We start from the raw sequence: 24,195 nt of genomic DNA, 5'->3' as shown, positions 1-24,195 counted from the left end.
CTTGTTAAGCAATGATTTTGACATAAATAGATATGTTTTCTTAGAAAATATAAGTCATTTATCATTGTCCCTTAACCCATTTAAGCCCACATTTTTCCCAGACATGCAAATATGCAAATCATGTGTTATTAGCAACCCTTTGAAGTAATCAATATTTTTTTTTTTTTTTTTTAAATGTAGAAAAGTAGATGAAAAAGTGAGTTTTATTACCGGTCACAATTGTGACTGGTGGGATAATATGCGTATACTCAATTAAAGGTTTGAGGCTCAAATTGCTTTTTTGTTAAAATAAAGGTATTCTGACAGGACTTTTCAAACTGATATGAACACTGAGACCAATGGCAATAATAAATATGGAAAATATGTAAACATTGTTTATTTACCAGGAGCGTGTGTGTCTGCATGTAGTTGTGAGAATTAGTGTTAGAGTGTGTGTCTGCATGTAGTTGTGTTAGAGTTAGTATGTGTGTGTGCATATATATATATATATATATATATATATGTGTGTGTGTGTGTGTGTGTATATATGTATATGTGTGTGTGTATATATATATATATATATATATATATATATATATATACACGCGCACACACACACACAGACACACACACAATATGCACACTAACTCTCACAACCCATGCAGATACACACACAGACCATATACACTAACTCTCACAACTACATGCAGACACACACGCACGCACAGACATACACATTCAGGGTTCTATTTTAACGAGCCGAAGCTCCTGGTAAATAAACAACACACAGACACAAACACACACACAGACATACACACTCACACACACACACACACAGATATACACACTCACACACACACACACACAACAGATATACACACTCAGACACACACACAGACATACACACTCACACACACACACACACACATATATATATATATATATATATATATATATATATATATATATATATATAATCATCGGACATCCATTATTTTTGTTATTCAGCACCCCTGGTCAAAAATAGGTTTAGCCTAGCCTATGTGGCTGTTGTAAATTGTGTCCATAATGTTAAATCATAATGCTCAACATTGCTTTAAAATGTTGCTATGGAATTCCATCACATTGAAATCAGGGATGTAGGATATAGTGTAAAATAAGAACTATAAATTCTGTGATCATGGTGAGGTGGACTGCGCCATGGGGTAGGCCTATCAGATTTTTTTTAAAAAGGCATTCAGAGCATGTATGGTGATGGAGGAGGTTAATGTGCAATCAATGTTTATAACAATACCAGTGGTATTAAATGGTTCCTAGTGTTGATGAGTGTATTGTGAATGTGCATAATACAGTGTGATTTTTGAATGTTTAAAGTTGCAATTGGTGAATAAACCCTTGAGGTGGATAAACACTAATAAGAGGTGGATAAACTAGGCCTATTCCTGAAATTTCAGAGGTGGATAAACTGTGTTTACTTGCGTTTAGCCTCCACTACCTCCCTGATTGAAATAGAATCCCACTCCAAGCCAAATTGATTGGTTGGCTGGCTTGGAAAATGTCAGGCTAAGGATAGATTTTTCTCAACACAAAAAAGTCACTACAATCTCAACAGTAGCCTATAGCTGTGCCAATAGCCTATAACTGGTTACTTTCCTTCCAATGGGCCTTCCCTTCTGTTTTCCTGTGTTGTGTCTTACACTCTCACTGCATTTGTGTAAAAACATTTGGCTGCAATAATTGTTTGTCAGTAACAGTCTGTCAGACAACAATGCATTTGAAAGATTTTGCTTACTTATGCTTTTACATTTTTTCCCCACCACCAGACATCATTCACAGGCTTGTGAATTCACCGGCCAAATGAGATTGTGGATGTAAAATGTTACAAAGATCTTAGACCTTCAATACTTCCGGATTTGGCATTGTATATAGAACCCCTTGAAAGCCCATCTTTTAGGGTTTTACTCTAGCAAAATATCAGAGATGTAAAAGTCCTGCCATGTATTGGTTTCCACCTCTGCAAAATATACCATGCTCAGAACTTTTAACTGTAAAATGATCATCATCTTCATCCCATCACTTGTACTGAATGCAATTTCCCTCTTTTTGTTTTCTATAGATGAAAAATGACACAAACACAGTGGTATACAGGTATCATCTGAATACATATTTATTAGATAAATATTAGGCTGTCACATCATCTAACTACATACAGTTCTGCAAGACTAAAAACCACGATTAGCTTTTTTTTTATTTCTGACCTGTTTTAAGTATGAAATGATTGTACATACAATGTACAAACATAAAGACAATGGCCACTTTTTGTGTGAATCACCTTAGATTGTACCATTTAAATTTGTTATCAGATCATGATATAAAAAGTGTACAAACTATGAATTTGGTTACAATCTTTCAAAAAAACCTCCATATATGTCTTCATATTTCCTTTATTTTCCAAACTTTTGAGCATTCCCAAATAATGTCTTAATTATTTTCATATATTTTTGCCTTATAGCACCTTGAGTGTATGCAGGTGATCAGCTGGTACTCATAGGTGACATATTACATGTAGGTAAAAGAGTTTTATCCACTTTCTCCTTCCCAAAGAGGTCAGAGTATCACAAAAGGTGAAACAAATGGCAAGAGCTATCCACATATGCTGACAAAACTGACAAAATCCATTATTTCCCACTTTCAGCTGTTTGTTTTTCGGGTGGGGGGTGGGGTCGCAAGCTTTTTCTTTTTTTTTTCTTCTCAATAACTCTGAAGAAACAATGCACATTCCCAGTTAAGATGAATACATTTCTGTTAACAAGTCTTTATCCTCATTTACAATATGTACAGGCATCTTTGTGGGTGTCAACTGTTTCGGCCTAGCTGGTCCTCCGAGGCACAACTAAGCTGGCCAGGTGGACACCAAATTCTCCTGTTGTTTGTGGAGTAGGTAGAAAAATTACCCTCAAAAAGAAAACAGTAAAATGATTCCTTTTGACGACGATTATTTGAAGTGAAAGTGTGGGCCAAATGCTTTTGAACTTAATTTCCTTGGTAAACAACAGCATCATGTGACTTACAAATGGATGATTGATCTGATGAAATTTCATTATATAGTTTGATAGATATCAGATGATATAATGATTAAACACAAAATGTGGCTGCATGTTGTCAAGATGATTCATTTCAATGGTAGGATACACAGATTTGTTTATCAGTGACTATGCTGAATTAAACGCTACCTAAAATCATGTTGCGCTGAGACAAATTTGCTCTCTACACACATATGCCTTTTGAAGTAACATGTTTAAATGATTTTGTGTTTAATCAGTACATGACTACATATTGTTAAAATGAAATCATCTTTCTAGCCTTACACTTCAATAATAAAACCAATACAAAATAATTTACCAAAAACACAAACCAAAAACAAAAAAAAGAAAAAAGAAAACAACAAATGGGATACACATTTTTTTAAAATGGTCGTAGCTTTTCCAAAAGCTGCATTTTCGATAACAAAAATAAAAACAATATCATATATTTAATTCATGTAAGGCTGTGATATAGTTTTTAAAATACCACTTGTACATATTGACATTTTACGAACAATTCTGATATTAACACGGTCTCTTCAGTACAACGACAGCCCCTTGTGTGATACACTTATCTTGGTTGCTCAACCCACCATATATAAGATTCAGGTGGCAAGGAGAATGTTAGTTCTCTAGTGGATGTACAATTAATGTATTTGTATCTATGATAGAGTGAACAACATAACAACATGTGACATTAATATTGCTTAACAGGACCTGGAAAACAAAATCCAGAAGTTATTGTGACTGGGCAGCGATGGCGGCTCGCTCTGAAATGGATCGGCGCCATGTAGCGGGGATAAGTCCAGTTTAGAGCTGGCCGCCACCTGAGAACCATGTGACCCTGATGGAACAAGAAAATGTGCGGCCTGCGTGCGTTCTGATCGACGCACGCAGAGAGAGGGAGAGACTGAACAAGCAGCAGACAAACCTGTGAGAGTTATAGCTTATGCAGAGAGATCTGTGATTATGTGTGTGTGTGTGTGTGTGTTTGAGCCCACTGATCCTACTAAGGTCAAAGGTCGGGGCTTTTTGAGGACAGACCACAGGGCACAGAGCCAGACAAACATGGACAGTCGGTTTTTACGAAAGAAAAAGAAAAAGAAAAAGAAAAGGACAAATATCATCTAAGACGATACAAAAATATTCACAAGGATATTTACAATAGTTTCTTTCTTTTAAAAAATAATACATTTGCATACTGGACAGCACTTTACTCATATAGTGTATTTTGGAACACAATAAAGATGGCAAGATGTGAACTTCTGGGCTTCAGTAACAGGGGAAAACCAAGGGTGATTTGAGCCATATCCAACAATCCTTCGCGTATAGCTTACAGACATGCATCTGTCGCCTCTCCCTATCTTTGGTGACGAAATACCGATTCCCCGCTGAATAGGTGAGAAGTGGCAATTTATTCAAAAAGACAATTTACTAAAAGACCTTGTGCCATTTTTTTGTCTAAAATTCCACATACCAAATGTCTTTTGAATGACAGAGGTATCCCTTCTAGAAAAAATAAGCTTAACCAAGCAAGTTTAGAGAATTCTAATCAGAAACCTTTCAGACATAGAGCGTTTCCACACAAGGGCATAAGCATTGGCTGGCACACACACACACACACACACACACACACACACACACACACACACACCTAGTTGTAGGAAAGTGATCGTGGGTGAAGACGGACATTACATTACATGGGTGTCAATGCCAAAGACACTGTGACTAACAGCATGGGTCACCGATGCAAAAACCTCATGTAGTTATCAACTAACTCAAAGCTTTCGGCCCTGTTTATCTCTTGGTGTTCGGTATTTAGGATAGACACCCTGGCTTAGAATTCTACATAACAAAATTCATGCCGCCCCTTGGCTATATGACAGTGTCATAAGATGGATATGTTTCACACGAGATATGTTTCAGATGCCACACAAGAAGCACCAATATCTCAGTGCACTCATTGTAGGTTCGAAAACGTTCCTTATTCAAGCTAATTCGGGCAAAGATTTGGTGTAGACCACGATACCATAAATACACAATCCCTTACAAGCATTTACGAGCAAACAAATGTTTGAACAAACGTGATGACATGAAAACCATTTCTGGGTTTGAGATTACAACAAGTCTCCTTTTCTGACGATTGTGGTTGATAGCCTTCATCCCTTTGTGATGTGTTCCTTTTTTTTTGGAAAAAAATAGAGGTTAAAAAACCATAAATCTCTTGTGCTTTCAAATGATGTTCTAGAATCAAAACAGTGCTACTGGTCGGACTGGAAAACAAACTGTTAGTTACACAACGATTTCCTGACTGATTGACAAAAACAAGAAATGGTAGGACACACACTGGCCAGAATGGATTTTTTAAAACGTTTTTTGACAAATTGAGTTATTTTATCTTCTTCAGATCAAATAAAACCGAGTAAAAAAATGCTACTACATTTTTGAGAAGATTCACACACTGAGATCCCACATGTCTTTTAAAAAAATGAATCCAGGATAGCTGCACAGTTTTTTTTCTTTTGTCATTTTGTCTTTTTCCCCCCCAGAGTATCACTCTATGGCCGCCAGTGCAAATGCCAGAAGCATTACATAATTCTTTCTTTCTTACTTTCTTTCTTTCCTTCTTTCTTTGTTTTCATAAAACAGTTCAGTCAACCTGTACTTGTCTGTGAAATCTGTCCACTGTGAGGAAGAAGAGAGGGAGTGCATCTTTGTGGTTTTTTTACTTTTCATCAAGTACTGAGTTGTCCCCAAACTGTGGTTGTCCAAATCAGGAAGCCCCCCCCCCCCACCGTTTGTAGTGTTCATCGTCTCAGTTATTTTCAAACAGGGACAGAAGGTCGTCGTTGTTATTGCTGGGAAGATCTGGGGGGTCCAGGTAAGACAACAGGTCGTCCGGGTTCGCAAGTTCAGGGAGAAGCTGTCGGGAAAGAGACAAGGAGAAATAGTGTATCAGTAAAACCGGTTGTGTGCCATCAAAGCAAATGATTCATTAGGAGGTGTTAAAAAACGAAAGCAGAACCCTGTGAATCCAACTAATCCAGAACCCTCTGCCAGCTCAGTATCACCAGGGCCTAGAGTCCTCATGCGGACTAATGTCTGTACTTACATCTAGAGAGGGCTCGGGCATATCTGGCGGCACTTGGCCCGACCCATCCAGGCCGCCCGAGGGGTTGAAGCCGAGGTCGGGGTGGGGGTGCGGGTGTGGGTGGCTGTTGGGGCCTTGCTGCTGCTGCTGGGCCTGTGGCTGGGCCTGCTGCTGGGGGGCCTGGGCTTGAGGGGGCTGGGGAGGCTGCTGGCGACCGGGCTGCTGGCCTGGGGGACCACCGTGGTGGAGCGGCTGGCCTGACGGGGTGCCCGGCCCGTGGGACGGCCCGTGCAGGTTATGCTGCATGGGATTGTGGGGCGAGTCAGTGCTGACAGAATGAGGTACCTGACGGGAGAGAGAGAGAGAGAGAGAGAGAGAGAGAGAGAGAGAGAGAGAGAGAGAGAGAGAGAGAGAGAGAGAGAGAGAGAGAGAGAGAAAGGTCAGGACTCACATTTTGCCCCAACTGCTAAACTACTTGCTGCTTGTTTCTAGACAATTTGTTTGCTTGTTGGAGTGATTTTTTCTCAATTTCACAACACCCTCAGTGTTAAATTCATAAAAATGTTTTGTTCCAGCTCAATATGATACAGACTTTATAAAGTAATTATGTTTTCCTAAAATCTGCATACAATCATCATGTATATTAAGTCTGCACTTTACAGATGCTGGTGTCATTACAATAACAACATTGTAAAACTGGCTCATCAAAAGGATTTAGAGATGCCGTTTTGTGTTTGCTCTGTTTCAGATGTCCAGCGTGGCACTTACTGAGTCCGGCATGCCGTGGTTGAGGGGCTTGTCCGGGCCCATGAGTGAGTTGGGCATGTCTGGCGGGTGGGAGAGCTGGGGGCCATGCATAAAGTCATTCACCGACGAGCCTCCAACGTTGCCGTGGGGGAAGTCAAAGTTCCCGTGCCCCTGGAAATTGTTGCCTATGAGAGAGAGAGAGAGAGAGAGTGGTTATCATTTACACTGCAGAAATACAATAGTAAAGGGAATGATCTAAAACTTGTTTTTGAGTGATATTGTACAGTGTAGTACTGTGCTGTACTGTGTACTGTTCGAATGAATAGTCAAAAGAGTATTTTAGTACTTTGATCCCAAAAATACAGCAAGGGCTGTATTCAATCAATATGATTCTGGAAATCAAAATGACATCTGGAAACTGACAGATGATAGCAGGTAACTAATGACTAATTAGCCTTTAAATAATATAGCTTAGCCCATACATAAATAGCTTTTCACCCATAAGCGAAGGTTAACATAGCTGAGCAGGAAAGACTGAGGAATGATCAAAGCTCATGTGTGACTGTGACAGGACTCGGTATCTTGGTTGCTTTTATACAGTATAAACTTTAGACAGTATAGCCTCTGATCTGATGTCTTATTAAATCACCCATCGGACAAAGTTTATATTGCTTATATTAAATTATATTTCTTTATATAACAGGGAAGACAGAAGAACGGCCAAAGTGCGAAGAGTCGTTACCTTGGTTGCCGTACTCGCCGCTGTTTCCACCTTGTTGCTGTGACGATATGTTGGGGTACGGCGACGGCCCCGGCCCCAGCTGGGCGATCATCTCCATCACGTTGGGCATGATCATCTGGCTCGGGCTCATGGTCTTGAAGCGCTTGGCCAGCGGTCCGTCAGGGTCCTCCTTGATGTGCATCTCCGACTTGATGGCCACCGGCCGCCAGCTACATGTTGGGTCGATGGTCACCTCCTCAAACTCCGAGCTGTAAGAGGGATTTTAAAGGTCAGTTCAAAGGGCAGTTCTCGCGCTGAGGTGCAAGGCTTGACTACAGCCTATGATCCAGGTTGAAGTTCTGGAAATCGGAGAAGAAGAGTACATACAGTACTGAACATGAACTGGAAAACTACTGTTACTTACTTTTGTATAGCGTTTAGGATGCCCCACATGTATTGGTCGACTTCCAGGCCCTCTAACAATGCGGTTTTACTGAAAGAGAGGCAAGCGAACATGAATGACTCTAAAATCTTCAAAAACATCTCCAACCCACATTCACAAAAAAACATACATACGGAAAAGCATACAAACATAAAAACGGAAAATTCCAGAAAAAAGGAAAAGTTATGCATCGCTGACTTACTTGCATACTGGACATCGCCACGTCCCTCGCTCACAATTCAACTGCAAGTAGGACTCCAAGTCAAAGCACTGCGAAGGGACAACAAAGACCATCAGTCGCAGTTGGGGATTTAAAGATGGCTGACGTACAGAGGAACAGAGGACAGACGGCATAGGCTGTTGGGGGGGGGACGCTCACCTGTACGTGTTTACAGTCATGTCCCCGCGCCGGTAGCTGGATCCGCCGGAAGGTGATCGGACACTTGAGCGACACTTTGATGGCCGTCTGTTCGACGCCGTCCTCTCCGTTCATTGTGGTGTTCCCAGACGAAGCCGCTACGCTGCTGAAGTTCCTCTTCACTGGAGCAGCACGGAGAACAGGGAAACACAGATATTGTTAGGATGGAAGTGGGCTTGGAAAACCTCAAAAAAAAAAAAGTCATGTCATAAGGTGACACATGAAGAAAATGAACAGGAAGACAAGAAGAGGTTGATGTGGAGATCAAGGTGGAAAGAAGTATCCACAAGGACGACTAAAGAGATACAAAAAATAGAAGAAGAAAAAAAAAGTCTGGAAGAATGTAGAGAGAACAGGAGCGTGGGGAAGGTGTTCGTGGTGTGGGGGCACCTTTGGTGATGCAGTGCTCAGCTGGGAGCAGCCTCTTCTTCAGCAGGCCCTGCAGGACCGAGCGCACCGACGGCCGATGCACCAGCTGCAGCACAAACAGGTGCGACTGCAGGGAGACACAAACCAGGATGAGCACAAAGAGCCTTTCAACCTGAAAATGTTGTTGTAAACTTGAATAAATTCAGGAAAACGCACATCTAAGCAGGTGACACAACATGCGCATAACATACAAAATGCTGGTATCTCCAGAGTTTAGATTTAACTTTGAATTTATTAATTTAGCAGACACTTTTATCCAAAGTGACTTACATGTCAATTATATTACAAGGGCCATTGTCCCCAGAGCAACTCGGGGTTAAGCGCCTTGCTCAAGTGCACAACGGTGGAAGATGGGAACTGAACCCACAACTTTTCAGGCTACTGCATGCTTGCCCTGCTCCTACTACCACTATGCTACCACCGCCCCAGAGTTGCTAAATACTGTTGATTTAACACAATCCATGAGTTAAAAAACGTTTCATTGTTTTTTTTGTTTTGTTCAGTTGTTTTAAAACTGACGAGATTGACTGCGGTGAAATGTTTCACAGACACACAGTGACGCACACACTCACAGCAGAAGTGATACTCACACAGCAGCAGGCCGTGACGGTGATCTGGATGGTGTTCCTGCCCGGCTGGCACACCTGCTTCAGGTGCAGGGGTTTGTGGGACGTCTTGTTGTCGCCCCTCTCGATGGTGAGCGGCGTGGCGTTGACGCTCACCTGCACCGATGCCGGCCAGTTGGTGTTCATCTGACGGTCCTCGTGATGGTAGCACTTAAACTGCAGCTCCAGGTCCGACCTGAGGTCAGAGAGACACAGTCCATCAGTACCAGTATTGCCGAGCAGCCACAAGTTTTGTCAAGTGATTTTGACACGATTTTAGCCCTGACAAATTTATAATTCTTAGCAATTAGAAGTGTAGTTACGACAAATTATTTATTTTTTTGCACTGATGCCATCCAGCAGACATGGTTCCACATCTAGAAACTACTTCAAACAATGATGTCATTTCAAAACAGCACTTTCTTTTCACATCTTATTTTACCTCCCTAGCTTTTAAATACCAATACGCTATTTCTCTCTGGCCGTCGTGCGTGTTAATTTCTGTGGTGCGGCGGTCAGGTGTGCTCACCTCCACATGAGCGTCTGGTGCACGGAGGGTCGCAGGTGGAACACGTGGTTGCTGACGGCCAGGTTGTGCTCCAGTCGGAAGGGTTCCAGGACCACACCGTCCCGCACAGGGAAGGTCAAACGCAGCTCCTCATGGGGATTCCCTGGGGAGGAAGAGGGGGTGGGTTGGGGGGGGGGGGGAGAGAGAAAACATGAGGTCAGAACTAAGCAGATGTGTTGTCAGCTTAAATCAAGATGTAGATTAAAATACATGTTTTCTTGGATTTGAGTGGACTACATTTACAGATATTCATAGTACACAGTATAGACCTGCTATACATGAAGCATCTCTATAAATACATAACTTGTAATATATAATATAGACATTTTATAAATATACACTGTCTAGTGCAGGACGGGTCCTTTTCAAGCACACTGTTCAGACATGTACCTGGTGGCGGAGGCAGTGCGCTCATATTTGGTTTGATATCGGGCGGGAATATCGGCTTCACATCCTGGCCGGGCGACAGGTATGGCGGCATACTGCTTCCTGGGGTCATGGGGGGCGTGGGGTTGCCGGGTACCGGCGAATGCGGGTAGTTACCCACCGGCCGAGGAGCCTGAGGAGACATCCACACACGAACATCAGAACAGATGTACAATAAACCAAATCCAAATCGTTTTGGCAAAGTTGCAAGTAGACTCAGCACTTAGAAGTAGCAGCATATGGATAGGCATACTGTACTAATAAAGTTTTGATAGTGAATATTGCTGCTGTACTTACCCCGTTCATATTCCCTTGGTTATATTGGAATCCACTCCCAGAGAAATTATTACTCTGACCATTAAATGGCTCAGGCTGTAAAGATGAAAGATAAAACCATAAATAATCACTATGTGTTCAACACGACACTAAAAAAAATGTATTTAGAGAAGGTCATGGGTATTTCTTGAGTTATAAAAGCTCACCTTGAAATACTGGCCCATGCCTGCACCTGGTGGAGGGTACTGGCCAGGGTTCTGTTGCCCCGGCATCCTCTGACCGGGGTAGTTGGGCGAGGGGAGCGGCCGAGAGGCGTTGGGGTTGGCGTACTGCCCCTGCTGGTTGGCGAACTGGCTGTTTGGTCCATACTGCTGGCCCCCGTAGTTGTTCTGGGGAGGAGAGGGAGTGGAGAGAGCCATCGGTCACTGACTGTGCGCTGCTATCCTATCAGTCCCTACATCACTGGCTACCGTGACAATACAGGAAATGAATGATGAACGCCAAAAGGAAATGATTTCTCTGCCTCATTACACAGCCGAATTTGATGTATTTCATGCTGCTCTCGCAGATATGATAATTATATTTTTGGCACATAGTTAGGAAAGACTTTGTAAGATGTATTGCTTCTCCAAAATGGTAATAATAAAAGATGAGACTTAAGAACCTTTTTTTGCAACAGACAGTATAGGTAGAATTGAGCACTACTAATTGAGTATATAGTAATACAGTAATTGTATAAATACATTCACAGTTATGATGAGACTTAAGAGTCTCTTTTAGGTCTACAAAATACAGTACATGTTCCAGCATTTAATCAGGCCTGGCAAGACTGCCAGCATAACTGTAGTGCCTACTGTGAATGTAGTCGGGGATCTAGCACTCAGTGGTGCTGCCATGGTGCCTGCACCCACCTCCCCCGGGTACTGCCTCTTCATGCCCTGCATGGGCATCCCCTGTGGCCCCCGGGGGCCTGGGTAGCCCTGCTGGGGCATCCGCTGACCGTGGCTCCCGAAGGGCCCCATGCCCTGGGGTCGCGGCTGGTTCATGCCCATGGGAGGCCCGCCCATGTTGGACGCGTTCATGCCGCCGCCCATGGGGTTCATGTTGCCCGGCAGGGAGGGGGGGCCCCGGGGCCCCTGCTGGTTCATGAACTGGCCACCGTACGCCTGGTTGGGTCCCATCTGGAAAGAGGAAGACATCTGTACAGAAGGCAGGCCGCATTAGGACTCACAGAGTGCCTGAGCATGTGGGTGCAACTGACTTTTTGTTCATCACGCTGGGGGAGCTTATCTGTCCTCCGACCTAAGAGAGGCAAGGATGCTTCTGTGGCTCAGCACTGACCAAGAGTAAAACCAAATCCTTGTGCTGCAAGAGGAGGTCCATGTTTGTGCTAGTTTGCTAAGCAACTCATTCAACTTGTGCTGTGATTGCTGTGTTTTTAGAGTGGGGTGTACTGTGCGTTATGTGTCCAAGTATAATGGAGCTGAAAGTTTGTCGTCGTCGTCATCATCATCATCATCATCATCATCACCACCATAATCCTACATAAAATGTTGTGTGTGTGTGTGTGTGTGTGTGTGTGTGTGTGTGTGTGTGTAAGGGCCTCTTACCGGTCCATATTGGTTCATGTCCTTGTTCTGGGTCTCCTGCAGGGCGGCCACCGTTGCCGTGGCAGTTGCGGTTGCCGTGGCGGCGGCAGCAGCGACTGCGGCGGCGGCAGCAGCTGCAGCAGGTTGGGTGAAGTCGGAGGGCGGTCGGGAATGGGGAGGCATTCCCATACCTCCGGGAGTGTTGGGACCGCCAGGGTAACTGTAGGAACATAAGCCAAAGTTTAACAAAGTTACTTTTAATATGTCACTTTGCTTTGAGAACATGAGACACAATTATACTTCCATATCATTTCCCACCCACAACATGAAGCATGCTATGCTTGAAATGATTGTATGTGTTTTGTTTGTGTTGTTCATGTTTGACTATAATAACAGTGTTTGCTGCTTTCTTCTCTTGAAAAATCTTAAATCTTTACAAGAAATTTACCTGGTTTAATATAGGATATATATATATATATATATATATATATATATATGGGCGACTACAGATAGTATAACTCAAATCTCCTCATAGAACCCCCTGTACTAGCAGCTAAATATGCATTATAATCTATGGTTTATTGGTATTACATGTCTTAATAGTGCTGAAAATGTCACACTCTGACACAAATACCCCCAACCAGCGCGCCTCCCCGTCCACACCCGGGCCCTACTGTACAGCTGGACACTCACCTGCCCCCGTAGGCCCCTCCGCCGGGGTAGTTGGGTCGGCCGTACATGTTCTGCTGCATGTACGCCTGGTTGCCGTTTCCCTTGCCCGAGAACTGCTGCTGCTGGCCTTGGAACTGGGGCGAGTTGATGCCCGGGTTGCCCCCCGACATGCCCGAGCCCATGGGGTTGCCGCTGGGGTTCATGGGGTTGTTGCCGCTCGCCATGGGGTTCCCCAAAACCTGAGAGAGGGAAAGAGAGAGAACAGGCCAGTAAGGACGAGGAAGATGATGAGGAACTTGAGGAACACTGAGGGACATGAATCCCAGTGTGCACACACACAGTGGGATTGTGCTAGCAAAGTTGTATTTCCACCTCAACCAATCAGGCTTCACCTGAGGTTCACTGTAGGTTGGATCATTCCTTTTCTAACAATAACTGCTTTGTTTTGGCACATTTTTCCACCCCCTGTGCGTTATCCTTGAATATCTTGAGCAGCCGTGAAAGCAATAAGAGCGCAGCAAACACAGGAGTTCTTTGGAAAAAAAGGGATGAGGATTGCAAAACCAATAGGCGGGGCCTGTGGTGGAGACATCATTTACTCCCACAGTTCCCGAAAATTTGACTGTCTACTGCGAGACAGTCAAAACAGGGAGGTGAGAGGGAGGGAGAGAGAGAGAGCGCCTCTTAAAAGTTAATTCTCTGGAACACTACATGAAAGTGCTGTGGTCATGGGTTGGGCAGCTGCAGGCATATGCTTGAGTGTGTGTGTGTGTGTGTGTGTGTGTGTGTGAGAGTGATTCTCTGAATTTGTAGTTCTACATGCAAATCTACAGTATGTGATGCATACTGAAAATGTGTGAGCATGCACACTGTTAATCTGTATATATGCATCTAAGCGTGTTCAAGTGTGTTTACGCGTGTACAGTATGTGTGGGTGTGAGTGCATGTGTGTGTGTATTCTCACCTGACTTTGTGACGTATTGGTTACACCCCAGACAGTGGTCACCACGGAGAGTGATCCAGGAGGCTGATTGGTGTTTTGTTGCCAGGCGACCGAGTCGTACGGAAATGACCCGTCGCTGTGGAGACAGATTAAACAGTAACGTCAGGAACTCGCCACCGTGAAGGCCCAGATGAGTCAATCTCTAGAGTGCCAGACTAAACAGACAATCACTCTCTATGAAATGTGACTCACTGAGACGGAGTTTTGCTCACATACTGAAGAAGCGCTTGCCCTAGCCTAGAGTGACTAAACCAAACTAACAGGTTTACTAACATTATAAAAAAGTAGATCAACCAACCCAAATTTTACATGAGTATAAGTATAAGTATAAGTATATATACTCTTTTGATCCCGTGAGGGAAATTTGGTCTCTGCATTTATCCCAATCCGTGAATTAGTGAAACACAAACAGCACACAGTGTACACACGGTGAGGTGAAGCACACACTAATCTCGGCGCAGTGAGCTGCCTGCAACAACAGCGGCGCTCGGGGAACAGTGAGGGGTTAGGTGCCTTGCTCAAGGGCACTTCAGCTGTGCCTACTGGTCGGGGTTCGAACCGGCAACCCTCCGGTTACAAGTCCGAAGCACTAACCAGTAGGCCACGGCTGCCCTTATGAGCAATGTATCAAAACAAAAAAGCATATGTAAACCACATAAAAACTATATCCTTATATATAATTACCGGTAAATATATATCATATTATAGATAGAGGTCATATATCCTACGTTACTACAGAAAGAAGTGCCTTCTGAAAGGCTACATGTAATCAAGTACTTAGGGTAGGAATATAGCAAGCATTGTAAAAAGACAATAAACACTGAATGAAGAAACAATGAAGTCTGCCATTCACTGTGCCATCATGACCATGATGACCATCCACAGTGTCCCGCTGTGTTGCTGTTGTGTCTGTGTAATGTGTGCTGTGCTGTGCTCACCCGTGAGACAGGCCAGGCTTCATGGGGCCCATGGGCGGCTGCATGGGCACTTTCCCTTGCGACTCGCCCTGTCGAGACTTCTGGTGCCGGAGCAGCAGCAGACGACCCAGCTCCTCACACCAGGAAGACAGCAGCGCTGATGACAGAAGGACAGGGATAGAAAGAGAGAGAGAGAGAGAGAGAGAGAGAGAGAGAGAGAGAGAGAGAGAGAGAGAGAGACAGAAAACGGTCAAGCACTTACTCAAAATGGCACAGTTGCGTGATACAGGAATGCAGGGATTTGCAGGAATAGTACACAACTTGAAGAGCTTCAAAGGCAACTAGAGATCTGACACAGAAACCTCCTCAGACTAAGAATCTTTGTCATTGCTACAACGTATCTGTGTACCTGACAATAAGAATAGTTTGACTCTCGGGAGGATTCTAAAAACAATCCTTAATCAGAGCTTTTTAAGTGGAACTAAAGAAGGCCATCTGAAAGTAACACTGAAGGGATCCACACTGAATCCTCTCCTCTATAGGGTATGTGTGTGGGGTTAGACCCTGAGCTAGTTATAGTCAAGCAGTTCCACACTATGACCACTAGGAGGTGCCCTGGCCCCAGTGCGAGGCATGGGGGGACTTCTGCTCCAGCCTCCCTGCTACTGGAGGTCTCTCTGAGCGCTTGATCACATCATGTGCTTTTCATCTGCAGTCAATCTCTATCCCCATGCAAGCTACAAAAGACCACTTCCCCTCTTCCTCCCTGATGGAAAATGAAAGTGTGTGTGTGTGTGTGTATATGTGTGAGTGTGTGCGTTCTAGTGCAGGCATGTGTGAGTGTGTGTGTGTGTGTGTGTGTGTGTGTGTGTGTGTGTTTATGTGTGTGTGTTTTCTTGCATGTGTATGTGAATGTGTGTGTGTGTGTGTGTGTGTGTGTTCTAGTGCAGGCATGTGTGTATGTGTGTGTGAGATCGTGGCCCCAGGGCAGCTGCCAGTGCTTGTGATTCTTATGACTTTCCACTGAAGAGACAGTGCTCACGTTACATTTTCATCACCCTCAGTCTAATAATCTGCAGCACTACCAGAGAAAAGAGAACAGATTTGTAACAGAGACGGGGGAGAAAGGAAGAAAGAGAGACAGAGAGAGAGAAAAGGAGGGATAGAGGGGATAAGATACGCAGAGAGAGCAAACAGAGGACAAAAAATATATTCCTCTCTCTCTCTCTCTCTCTCTCTCTCTCTCTCTCTCCACACAAACACACCTAAGGACCAGAGGCATTTGGATCGAGAGCAGGCAAAAGAAAACACTTTTTTCAGAACAGAACAATCCTTAAGACATAAACCTGAAACTTCAACACAAACACACAAACTCACACACACACACACACACACACACACACACACACACACACAAATCCATCTTGTGAAAGTGTTGCATCTTGGCCCCCAGCAGGCAGCTCCGTCTTTCATTTGAACACTGAGCACATTTGAGCACACCATCCTCGCAGTGTGAAGACGTGTATGGAGCGGAATACAAAAGATGTGTACAGATGGTGCCAGCAGTCTTTCAGCTCCCCATCTCTCTCCCTCTCTCTATTCCCCTCTCTCTCTCTCTCTCCTTCAGTCATCTCCCTCTCTCTATTTCCCTCTCTTTTTTGTTCTCTCTCTTCTCTCTCCCCTGTCCCTGTGTCTCCTTCCCTCACTCCCTCCACCCCTCTTTCCTTCTCATTCCCCCCCCCCTCTCTCTCTCCCCATCTCTCTCCTCCCTCCCCCTCTTTTTCTCCCTCTCCGTCTCTCTGTTGAAGCAGCTGGCTTTTCTCCTTCGTGGTTTGCTGAAGCAGGTGGCAGCGCGCACACACACACACACACACACACACACACCACACACACACAAACACAGAGGCGGACTCTGGGCACTCGCTCTGGGCGATCGATCCCCAGCCGTCAACGAGGCAGACCTCGGGGTGGCAATGTGACCGAGCGAACACCCCGCCGCGGGTGCCCTTCACTGCCCCCTAAGCCACCCAGGGCCAGAGAAACAGCCAGTACGCACCACACACCCACAGCACAGCCACAGCACGATAGAGGCACCCAACTCCCATATGCTATACACGTGAGAGCCCCACCCGTTTGGCTGATCTCCTGCACCGTCACCTTTTCAGTCGACCGCAAGGACACGAGTTTAGTGACCACAGAACAGATATTAATGAAGTGCTTACACGTAGTGGCTACATGGTTAAGTGAAACATACTTCAGAACGTCTCACGGCGAGGTTGGATCAAGTGGTTTAGCAAGTGTGTCTATACTGTGCTCAAACCTGTCAACAAACGGCCAACAGAGTGGACCATGTGTCGCATTTCAACAGAGCACAGACATATCTGATGTAATTATGGGATGCTCTTATGTAAAGCCTATGGCAACACAGGCCTTTCTACAGAAGACTAAGTACACTTAAGACTCACCACTGGGTTGTATTCCAACATGATGGCATCATGGCACACCATGCCAGCAAAACCACCGGCAAAGCCACACTCAGACAGGAGAAGACTGGCAGTGATTTGGCAACAAGCAACTGAGGAATGTTAATGAAAATTTAGCGTCTCGTAGCGATAACAGGCAAAATAACAATTTACCACACAAGACGTTGCACGACAATGTCTCAGCTTTTGAGACGACAAGCAATGGGCGACGAGTGAATTGGCAGCGGTCTGTCCACGGCTTATAAGTTGTCGCAGTGCCTCTGCCCGGTGTGGTTTTCCGGTCGCAGACCATTTGCATACTGACAACACATGAGACATTGCTTATGTCAGCCTAGCAAATGTCAACATGAAAGGGACCGGGGAAATACCTTTCACTGGCGTGGGCCATAATCGCCCACCACTAACAGACTCAATACAGTTGAGCTGCTTCATCAGCTCCTCTCTCACACATTCACAAATCAGTCAGAGGCATAAAAAGACCTGGGGAAAACCTTGGAGAAAATCCTTTCATCAGTGGGGTTCCCTGACTTGCTGATCACTAACAGACTTACTACAGGTGAGTTACGTCCGACAGCCCCTTCCATTACAACCTTCACAAATCATCAGAGAGAGTTGTGAAGAACGGATCATGGACACGGCAACAAAAGAGAGGAGTGTGGGAGTGAGTGGCGAGAGGGAGAGAGGAGGAGAGGGTCTCGTCTCTTCTCTTCTCAGCTCGTCTCATTTCGTCTCGTCTCACCACACCTCAGCTCAGCGTGTGGAGTTACACCCCCCCGTCCCAAAGCCCAGTATTAAACACCAGCTTATCGCTCCAGGAAATCACCACCTTGGTCAAGCAGAACCGCTCACACAGAGGCTGCCACTCTGTCATCGAGAGAGAAAGAGAGACAGAAAGAGGCTGTGTGTGTGTGTGTGTGAGTGTGGTTGAGGGTTTCACATGACTGAGAGAAGATAGCAGACAGAGGACTTTAACAGGCTCAGTGATTTCTGCTGTCAACTACTGCCACTACCATCTCGCCACACTCAATCCCTCTCTCTCTCTCTCTCACACTCACTCATACACACAACACACACCAGACACAATCTCTCTCTCTCTCCCTATCATTCACACACACACACACACACACACACACACACACACACACACACACACACACACAAATAAATCCCACAGTATATAGATGTATCTTCTACTGAGACAAACACAAATAAACCCTCTCTCTCTGTCCCAACCCCTTGGCTGGCCTCTCTCCCTGCCGTTCCCACTGGGGAGCAGTGAGGACACAATGTAAGGATTGTCTGCCTCCCCGCTCTCTGTCTGCAGCCAGTTCAGCAGGGGCCAAACAGCTCTCTCACAGAGCGCTGCACGGCCAAACTAGAACTCAGAGACTGCACTACGCACTACATTAAGCACTTCAACAGAACACATCCAAAACACACACACAGATACGCGCGCAAGCACAAGCACACGCACGCACACACGCACACACACACACACACACACACACACACACACACACACACACACACACAGAGACACACACAGACACAAGAGCAAACATGCTGCATCTAACGGCCAACTTGCCACCCAACAAGCTAATCTGTCAATGCTGACTCCTAAATCACCACTCTGAACATTTTCTCTCTCTCTCCATTTCTTTCTCTCTCCCTCCCCTCTCCCTGCTTCTCTCTCTCTCTCTCTCTCTCGTTGACAGAGATGAAAACAGGATTAGGTCCTCTCTATTATTTTCGGCGTTCCAGTCGGTGCTCTGTGTTATTGAGGCCCGCTCCCCCAGGCGTCGGTGCAGTTGAGACTTATTGATACATCTGTGGGTTTACAGCCCCAGCCCCACTGCCTGCTGGTCATCCACAGTTAAGAGCAGTAATGGATCTGAGGTGTGTGTGTGTGTGTGTGTGTGTGTTCTGTGAGCCGACGATACAGCTTGAAGCCACAGTGACCCCATGAGATAAATGAAAAATGGTGTGTGCTGGTCGCTTGATGCTTCTTCAATTTTCTCCCCCTTCACCACTGGTTTCTCTGTCAAGGCCCCACGTCTGTTCAGTGAGGGCCATCAGGAGCTACCACTGCTCGTGTGCTGGGAAACCAAAAGGCTACAAGAATTATTTGATGTGTGTCTGTGTGTGTGTGTGTGTGTCTGTGTGTGTGTGTGTGTGCATACAATCAAGTATGCTAGCTGGCAAATGTGTCCACCTGTGTCCACCATGTAAACAAAAGCAGCCATATTGTAGACTCTGTCTCTCCACACCAGAGGCAGCAGGGATGGCTGATGCTGAAGGCTCCCAAACCACAACGCACATGCACACACCTCACACACATGCACACACCTCACACACATGCACACACCTCACACACATGCACACACCTCACACACATGCACACACCTCATCTCTCTCCCTTTTCTGCACTGGACACCTGCTCCTTATCCGCATCACTGGTCTCTTGCCAGTCGTCCATCCCATACAAGCAGTAGACAGACAGACAGACATGAATACAACACACACAGATACACACCACAGACAGTGTCTCAGTAACCTCTCAATGTCCTTGTAGTTAAAAGGTTACACCTCTCCCGTTTCTGCCCTGGGACCTTCATCAACCTTTTCATGTTTGCAAATGATCTCATCCACCCACACTCATCCACCCCCTCTTTCTCTCTCTCTCTGTCACACACACACACACACACACATAAATACACAAGTGTGACTAGTATCCCTGTAAGGCTAGTAGTTGTTGTGACCAGCAGTGTCTGAGTTCTCTGTTCAACACTTCACATTCATTCACTTCACAACAACCTTAGAATCTTTTGCAATAAATGCTAAATGACAATGAGTTAATGGTTACTTGCACCTAACTTTGAATGAAACAAATATATGTACAGGCAAATGTAAAGGCCTGTAAAGGCATATGTCACTCCAAAGTATTTCCAGAGGCTGAATGAGAATCTGAGAGCATGATAAAAGTTCAGAATTAGCTCCTTAGTCCAACTGACAAGCTAACATGTTTCTGATGCAAAAGTAACACATTCAGAACAAACACTAATAACGTTTTAACTCAGTGTCACAGTGTCCTTTGTGTTAAAAGTGTTGGACGAGTTGTACGGCAAGGGAGCCGTAACCATAGTTACTCAACAAGCAGCACGGAGGCCGGGATAAACATTCCTGAGAGGGCCTAGGAGAGTGGTGTGTGTGTGTGTGTGTGTGTGTGTGTGTGTGTGTGGTGTGTGTGTGTGTGTGTGTGTGTGTGTGTGTCCAGTGCTCTACAGCGTCTACAGTGGTGTTTGGAATGAACAGGACAAAAAAAAAGAAAAATAACTAAATCAGAAAAAAGGAGACAAAAATACCGTTGAATCCACCACCCTCCAGATCTTCTCTCTCTCTTCTCTCTCTCTCTCTCTCTCTCTCCTCTCCTCTCTCTCTCTCTCTCTCTCTCTCTCTCTCTCTCTCTCTCTCTCTCTCTCTCTCCTCTCTCTCTCTCTCTCTCTCTCTCTCTCTCTCTCTCTCTCTCTCTCTCTCTCCTCTCTCTCTCTCTCTCTCTCTCTCTCTCTCTCTCTCTCTCTCTCTCTCTCTCTCTCTGCACTTGGTGCTGGTGGACTGGCCGTCTCCATTTGTTTGTTCAGGCCCCCACTAAATGGGATGCCAAGCAGGACACAGAGCCCACAATCCCAGCAGCCCCGGCTGCCCGCATGGGTGAGGGCTAATAAATCATGGCTGTCTCGCGCTCCAGTCCCTGGCACTGCCCGCACCGTGGCACAGATGAGATGCCCACCAACCCCCTCTAACATCAACACTAACCTCACATCACCATCACCACCAACACCACTCGCCTGGCGTCTAAAGCCTCTTTGTCTTTGTCCAGATGCCACAAATGATCCGGCCATGCCAACCTGATAATGTGAAAAGACTGAATGGTTGGAACTTGGCTGCCAGGGGAATGCCCCCCCCCCCCCGCCACTCTCTGTGTATGTGTGTGTGTCGTGTGTGTGTGCACTGTAGGTTACATTCAGTTAACTGTATCACAGTGCAGCCATTAATTGGAACAAACCAGTCTACCTGGAGCAGGATGGGGGCTTTGTGCCCAACAACCTGCTCCTCAGCCTGAAACCACCAGATGTGTAGGACAGAGAGGGACTGACGGAGAAGAGTGGGACCCTGGGAGGGATAAGGGGAAGCCCACCACAGCTTTAACTCTTAAGTCTAACACTAAACAATCACTCTTGCAAAAGCATACAGCTGGCAACATACTAGGAGGTTTGCCGAAATAGCCATCATAGCTGTGGTGTATATATATATATATATTGCTAAAAAAAATAAGGGAACACTTCAATCATACACTGGATCGGTACTCTGACACTCTTTGGTTGAGGGTGGAGGGTTTCAAAAAATGTGTTTTAACAATTGTGGAAAACTGTAAGTGTTCCCTTAATTTTTTTTGAGCAGTGTATATATATTCAGCAGAGACTGAGGACTGCATTGATGTACTGTACATGTGGCAGCCATACACTCTCTGTCGCCAAGCTTGCGTTGGTCTAATTATGAAGCCGTCCAAAAAGGTCCCTTCATCCATCTGTTCCAGTCTAGGACAGATGATACATGTTTCTCCACTTTTATGGATCACCATCCTTACATTGCTCCCTCTCTCTCACCTCCTTTTTGCTCACACATCTTGTCTCTCTCTCTCTCTCTCTCTCTCTCGCTCTCTCTCTTCTTTTCTTTCTCTCCAACTCACTGTCCTTCCTTTCCCCCGCCCTCTCTGTTCTGGAGCCGAGCTGGATGTGCCTCAGTCAGCCCCTCAGACGAGCTCATCAGTGGGGACTCCCTCTAACCTCTCTGGCTGCTTCTGCTCCTCCAGCCTCATGCAAGCCACATGCATGAGTGACGATGGCTCAGGAGGTAGGAGGAGTCATGCAGTCACTGGAAGGTTGCTGATTCGAGCCCAACTACCACCCTGTCAACGTGCCTTTGAGCAAGACACTGAACCGCAAATACTTTCAATGTGCTGGCTGGCACCTTGCATGGCAGCCTCCGCCATCAATGAATGAATGAATGGGTGAGTGAAACGGGTGAATGTGAGGCATTACTCTGTAAAGCTCTTTAAGTGCTTGAAGAGGTAGAAAAGCGCATCAATTCACGACAGCCCTGTGGGTCTAATGGATCTAAACGATCTCACACGTGAAGTGTGTATAAAAATACATGCAGCACTCTCCATGAGAAACAATCTCCATGAGAAACAAACAGCAACTATAATATTAAAGTAAAACTATAATATGGCAATACATGGAAATACAAGAATGAAACAACTCCAGTGTTGGAGCATCGCCTCAATGTTGTCTTCCTGTGGCATCCCTCCATGTGCTTACTTTCCACTTGTTACGCCAGCAATTGCCACATCACACCCAGCCACCACAGCTGGTCCTCTGATAGAGATGCTGGATGTCCCGTTTTGATTAAGACCTTTACTAATGCCACACAAATTGACTCCAAATGCGGTCTTGTCCTTATGTGCCTCTCCACAAAGAGAGCCTGTCCACAGCCTTTTTTTTTTTTCAGATGAACATGAACATCAAAACATCAACAGATACATAAAAGCATGATACTGATGCCAGACACCAAAACGCTTAATATGCTAAATGCCAGACTGCTCAATAAATTACTAAATCATCACACATTTATTCCAGTGTAAAAAGTCATGCCTCAGCACCCTGCAAATCCCACAATACAATGCTTAGATTGCAAAGAAGGACCACCAATACAGACTTCCATAGACACATTTGAATGCGGTCAGACAATGGGACAACTGACAGTAAACATCTAATCGTGTCACATCCCAAGTAGGTCAGGTTGTGGTTGTCCCCATATTTTAGACGCAGTCTTCAAAGAATCAAACAATAGTGCCCTCCGACCCCCCCCCCCCCCCCACACACACACACACACACACACAACCCCCCCATCCAGGCCAGAGGACCCAGCTGGACTTCCTGGGGCGTGGTAGCGACAGCGGCGGTGGCGGGAGCATACGCCCCCTTAAGCCCGAGCAGCCGGGGGAAGCTCCAGCCTCTCGGCCTCCCACCGAGATCTTGCTAAGTCGCCTCCACATCAATCCAACCTAAATTCAATTTGCAATTGGTTAATGCACAGCGCTCCTCGAAGGCTGCAAAGCTGATTTACCGAGGATGGATAAAAGGGGGAAGAGAGAGGAGAAAGAGAGAGAGAGAGAGAGAGAGAGAGAGAGAGAGAACAGTCATTTCCCCCAAACCTACATCTTTACACTTTAATTCAGGTCATCAAGGGAAGCTTGGAGGCCTACAGGGCAATGATGGGCAAATACTGCAGTAATATCGGCTCTTTCCATGCCGTACCAAATCATTCAGCTTCCCTGGCCCTCTATCTGCATCAGTATCAGTGGAGATGTGGGGATATTTCTAGTGTGTGTGCTTGCGTGGTGATATTCTAAATCTTTGCAGCATTATGCAAGAAATTATTTGAAACTGAATAAGAGAATGAATGTTATGTCACCTCAAAGGGCAATAACAAGTAATGGTGCGATTGTTGAGGCCTTTATTATTTTACGCTAGTGGGAATTGGACTGTGTGTGTGTGTGTGTGAATTTGTGTGCCAAACAGACCAAATTAATTTGCATGTAACTGTGTGTGTTTGTGTCTCCAAGCCAAAGCAGGACACCTGTGTGTTTGTATGAGTTTGTGTCTGTTTGTGGTCATCTGCCAAGT

General features: G+C 45.3%; 1 protein-coding gene across 6 annotated transcripts in view; it reads right to left on the bottom strand.

The window, feature by feature from the left end:
- Window positions 1-2,122: 2,122 nt before the first annotated feature.
- The window catches only part of LOC121699765 (zinc finger MIZ domain-containing protein 1-like), a 146,572-nt gene continuing 124,499 nt past the window's right edge, over window positions 2,123-24,195 (bottom strand). For 3 of the 6 annotated variants that reach the window (XM_042082168.1, XM_042082167.1, XM_042082173.1), the window contains 18 exons: window positions 14,988-15,123; window positions 14,011-14,125; window positions 13,068-13,285; window positions 12,396-12,594; window positions 11,640-11,984; window positions 10,992-11,174; window positions 10,807-10,881; window positions 10,474-10,642; window positions 10,045-10,186; window positions 9,501-9,711; window positions 8,872-8,977; window positions 8,443-8,603; window positions 8,266-8,333; window positions 8,046-8,114; window positions 7,643-7,890; window positions 6,922-7,085; window positions 6,175-6,498; window positions 2,123-5,985 (listed from right to left, as the gene is read on the bottom strand). In XM_042082168.1, coding sequence (XP_041938102.1) covers window positions 5,878-5,985; window positions 6,175-6,498; window positions 6,922-7,085; window positions 7,643-7,890; window positions 8,046-8,114; window positions 8,266-8,333; window positions 8,443-8,603; window positions 8,872-8,977; window positions 9,501-9,711; window positions 10,045-10,186; window positions 10,474-10,642; window positions 10,807-10,881; window positions 10,992-11,174; window positions 11,640-11,984; window positions 12,396-12,594; window positions 13,068-13,285; window positions 14,011-14,125; window positions 14,988-15,123 — 3,041 coding nt within the window. In that variant the 3' untranslated portion in view covers window positions 2,123-5,877. The remainder of the gene's footprint in view (window positions 5,986-6,174; window positions 6,499-6,921; window positions 7,086-7,642; window positions 7,891-8,045; window positions 8,115-8,265; window positions 8,334-8,442; window positions 8,604-8,871; window positions 8,978-9,500; window positions 9,712-10,044; window positions 10,187-10,473; window positions 10,643-10,806; window positions 10,882-10,991; window positions 11,175-11,639; window positions 11,985-12,395; window positions 12,595-13,067; window positions 13,286-14,010; window positions 14,126-14,987; window positions 15,124-24,195) is intronic. The other 3 variants (XM_042082171.1, XM_042082170.1, XM_042082172.1) reach the window with 3 other exon arrangements.

The sequence above is a fragment of the Alosa sapidissima genome, chromosome 24 (genome assembly GCF_018492685.1).
Source record: "Alosa sapidissima isolate fAloSap1 chromosome 24, fAloSap1.pri, whole genome shotgun sequence".
In the NCBI taxonomy this organism is placed as follows: domain Eukaryota; kingdom Metazoa; phylum Chordata; class Actinopteri; order Clupeiformes; family Clupeidae; genus Alosa; species Alosa sapidissima.
Note: the sequence above shows the minus strand (reverse complement) of the source record. Positions and strands in the feature narration are given on the sequence as shown.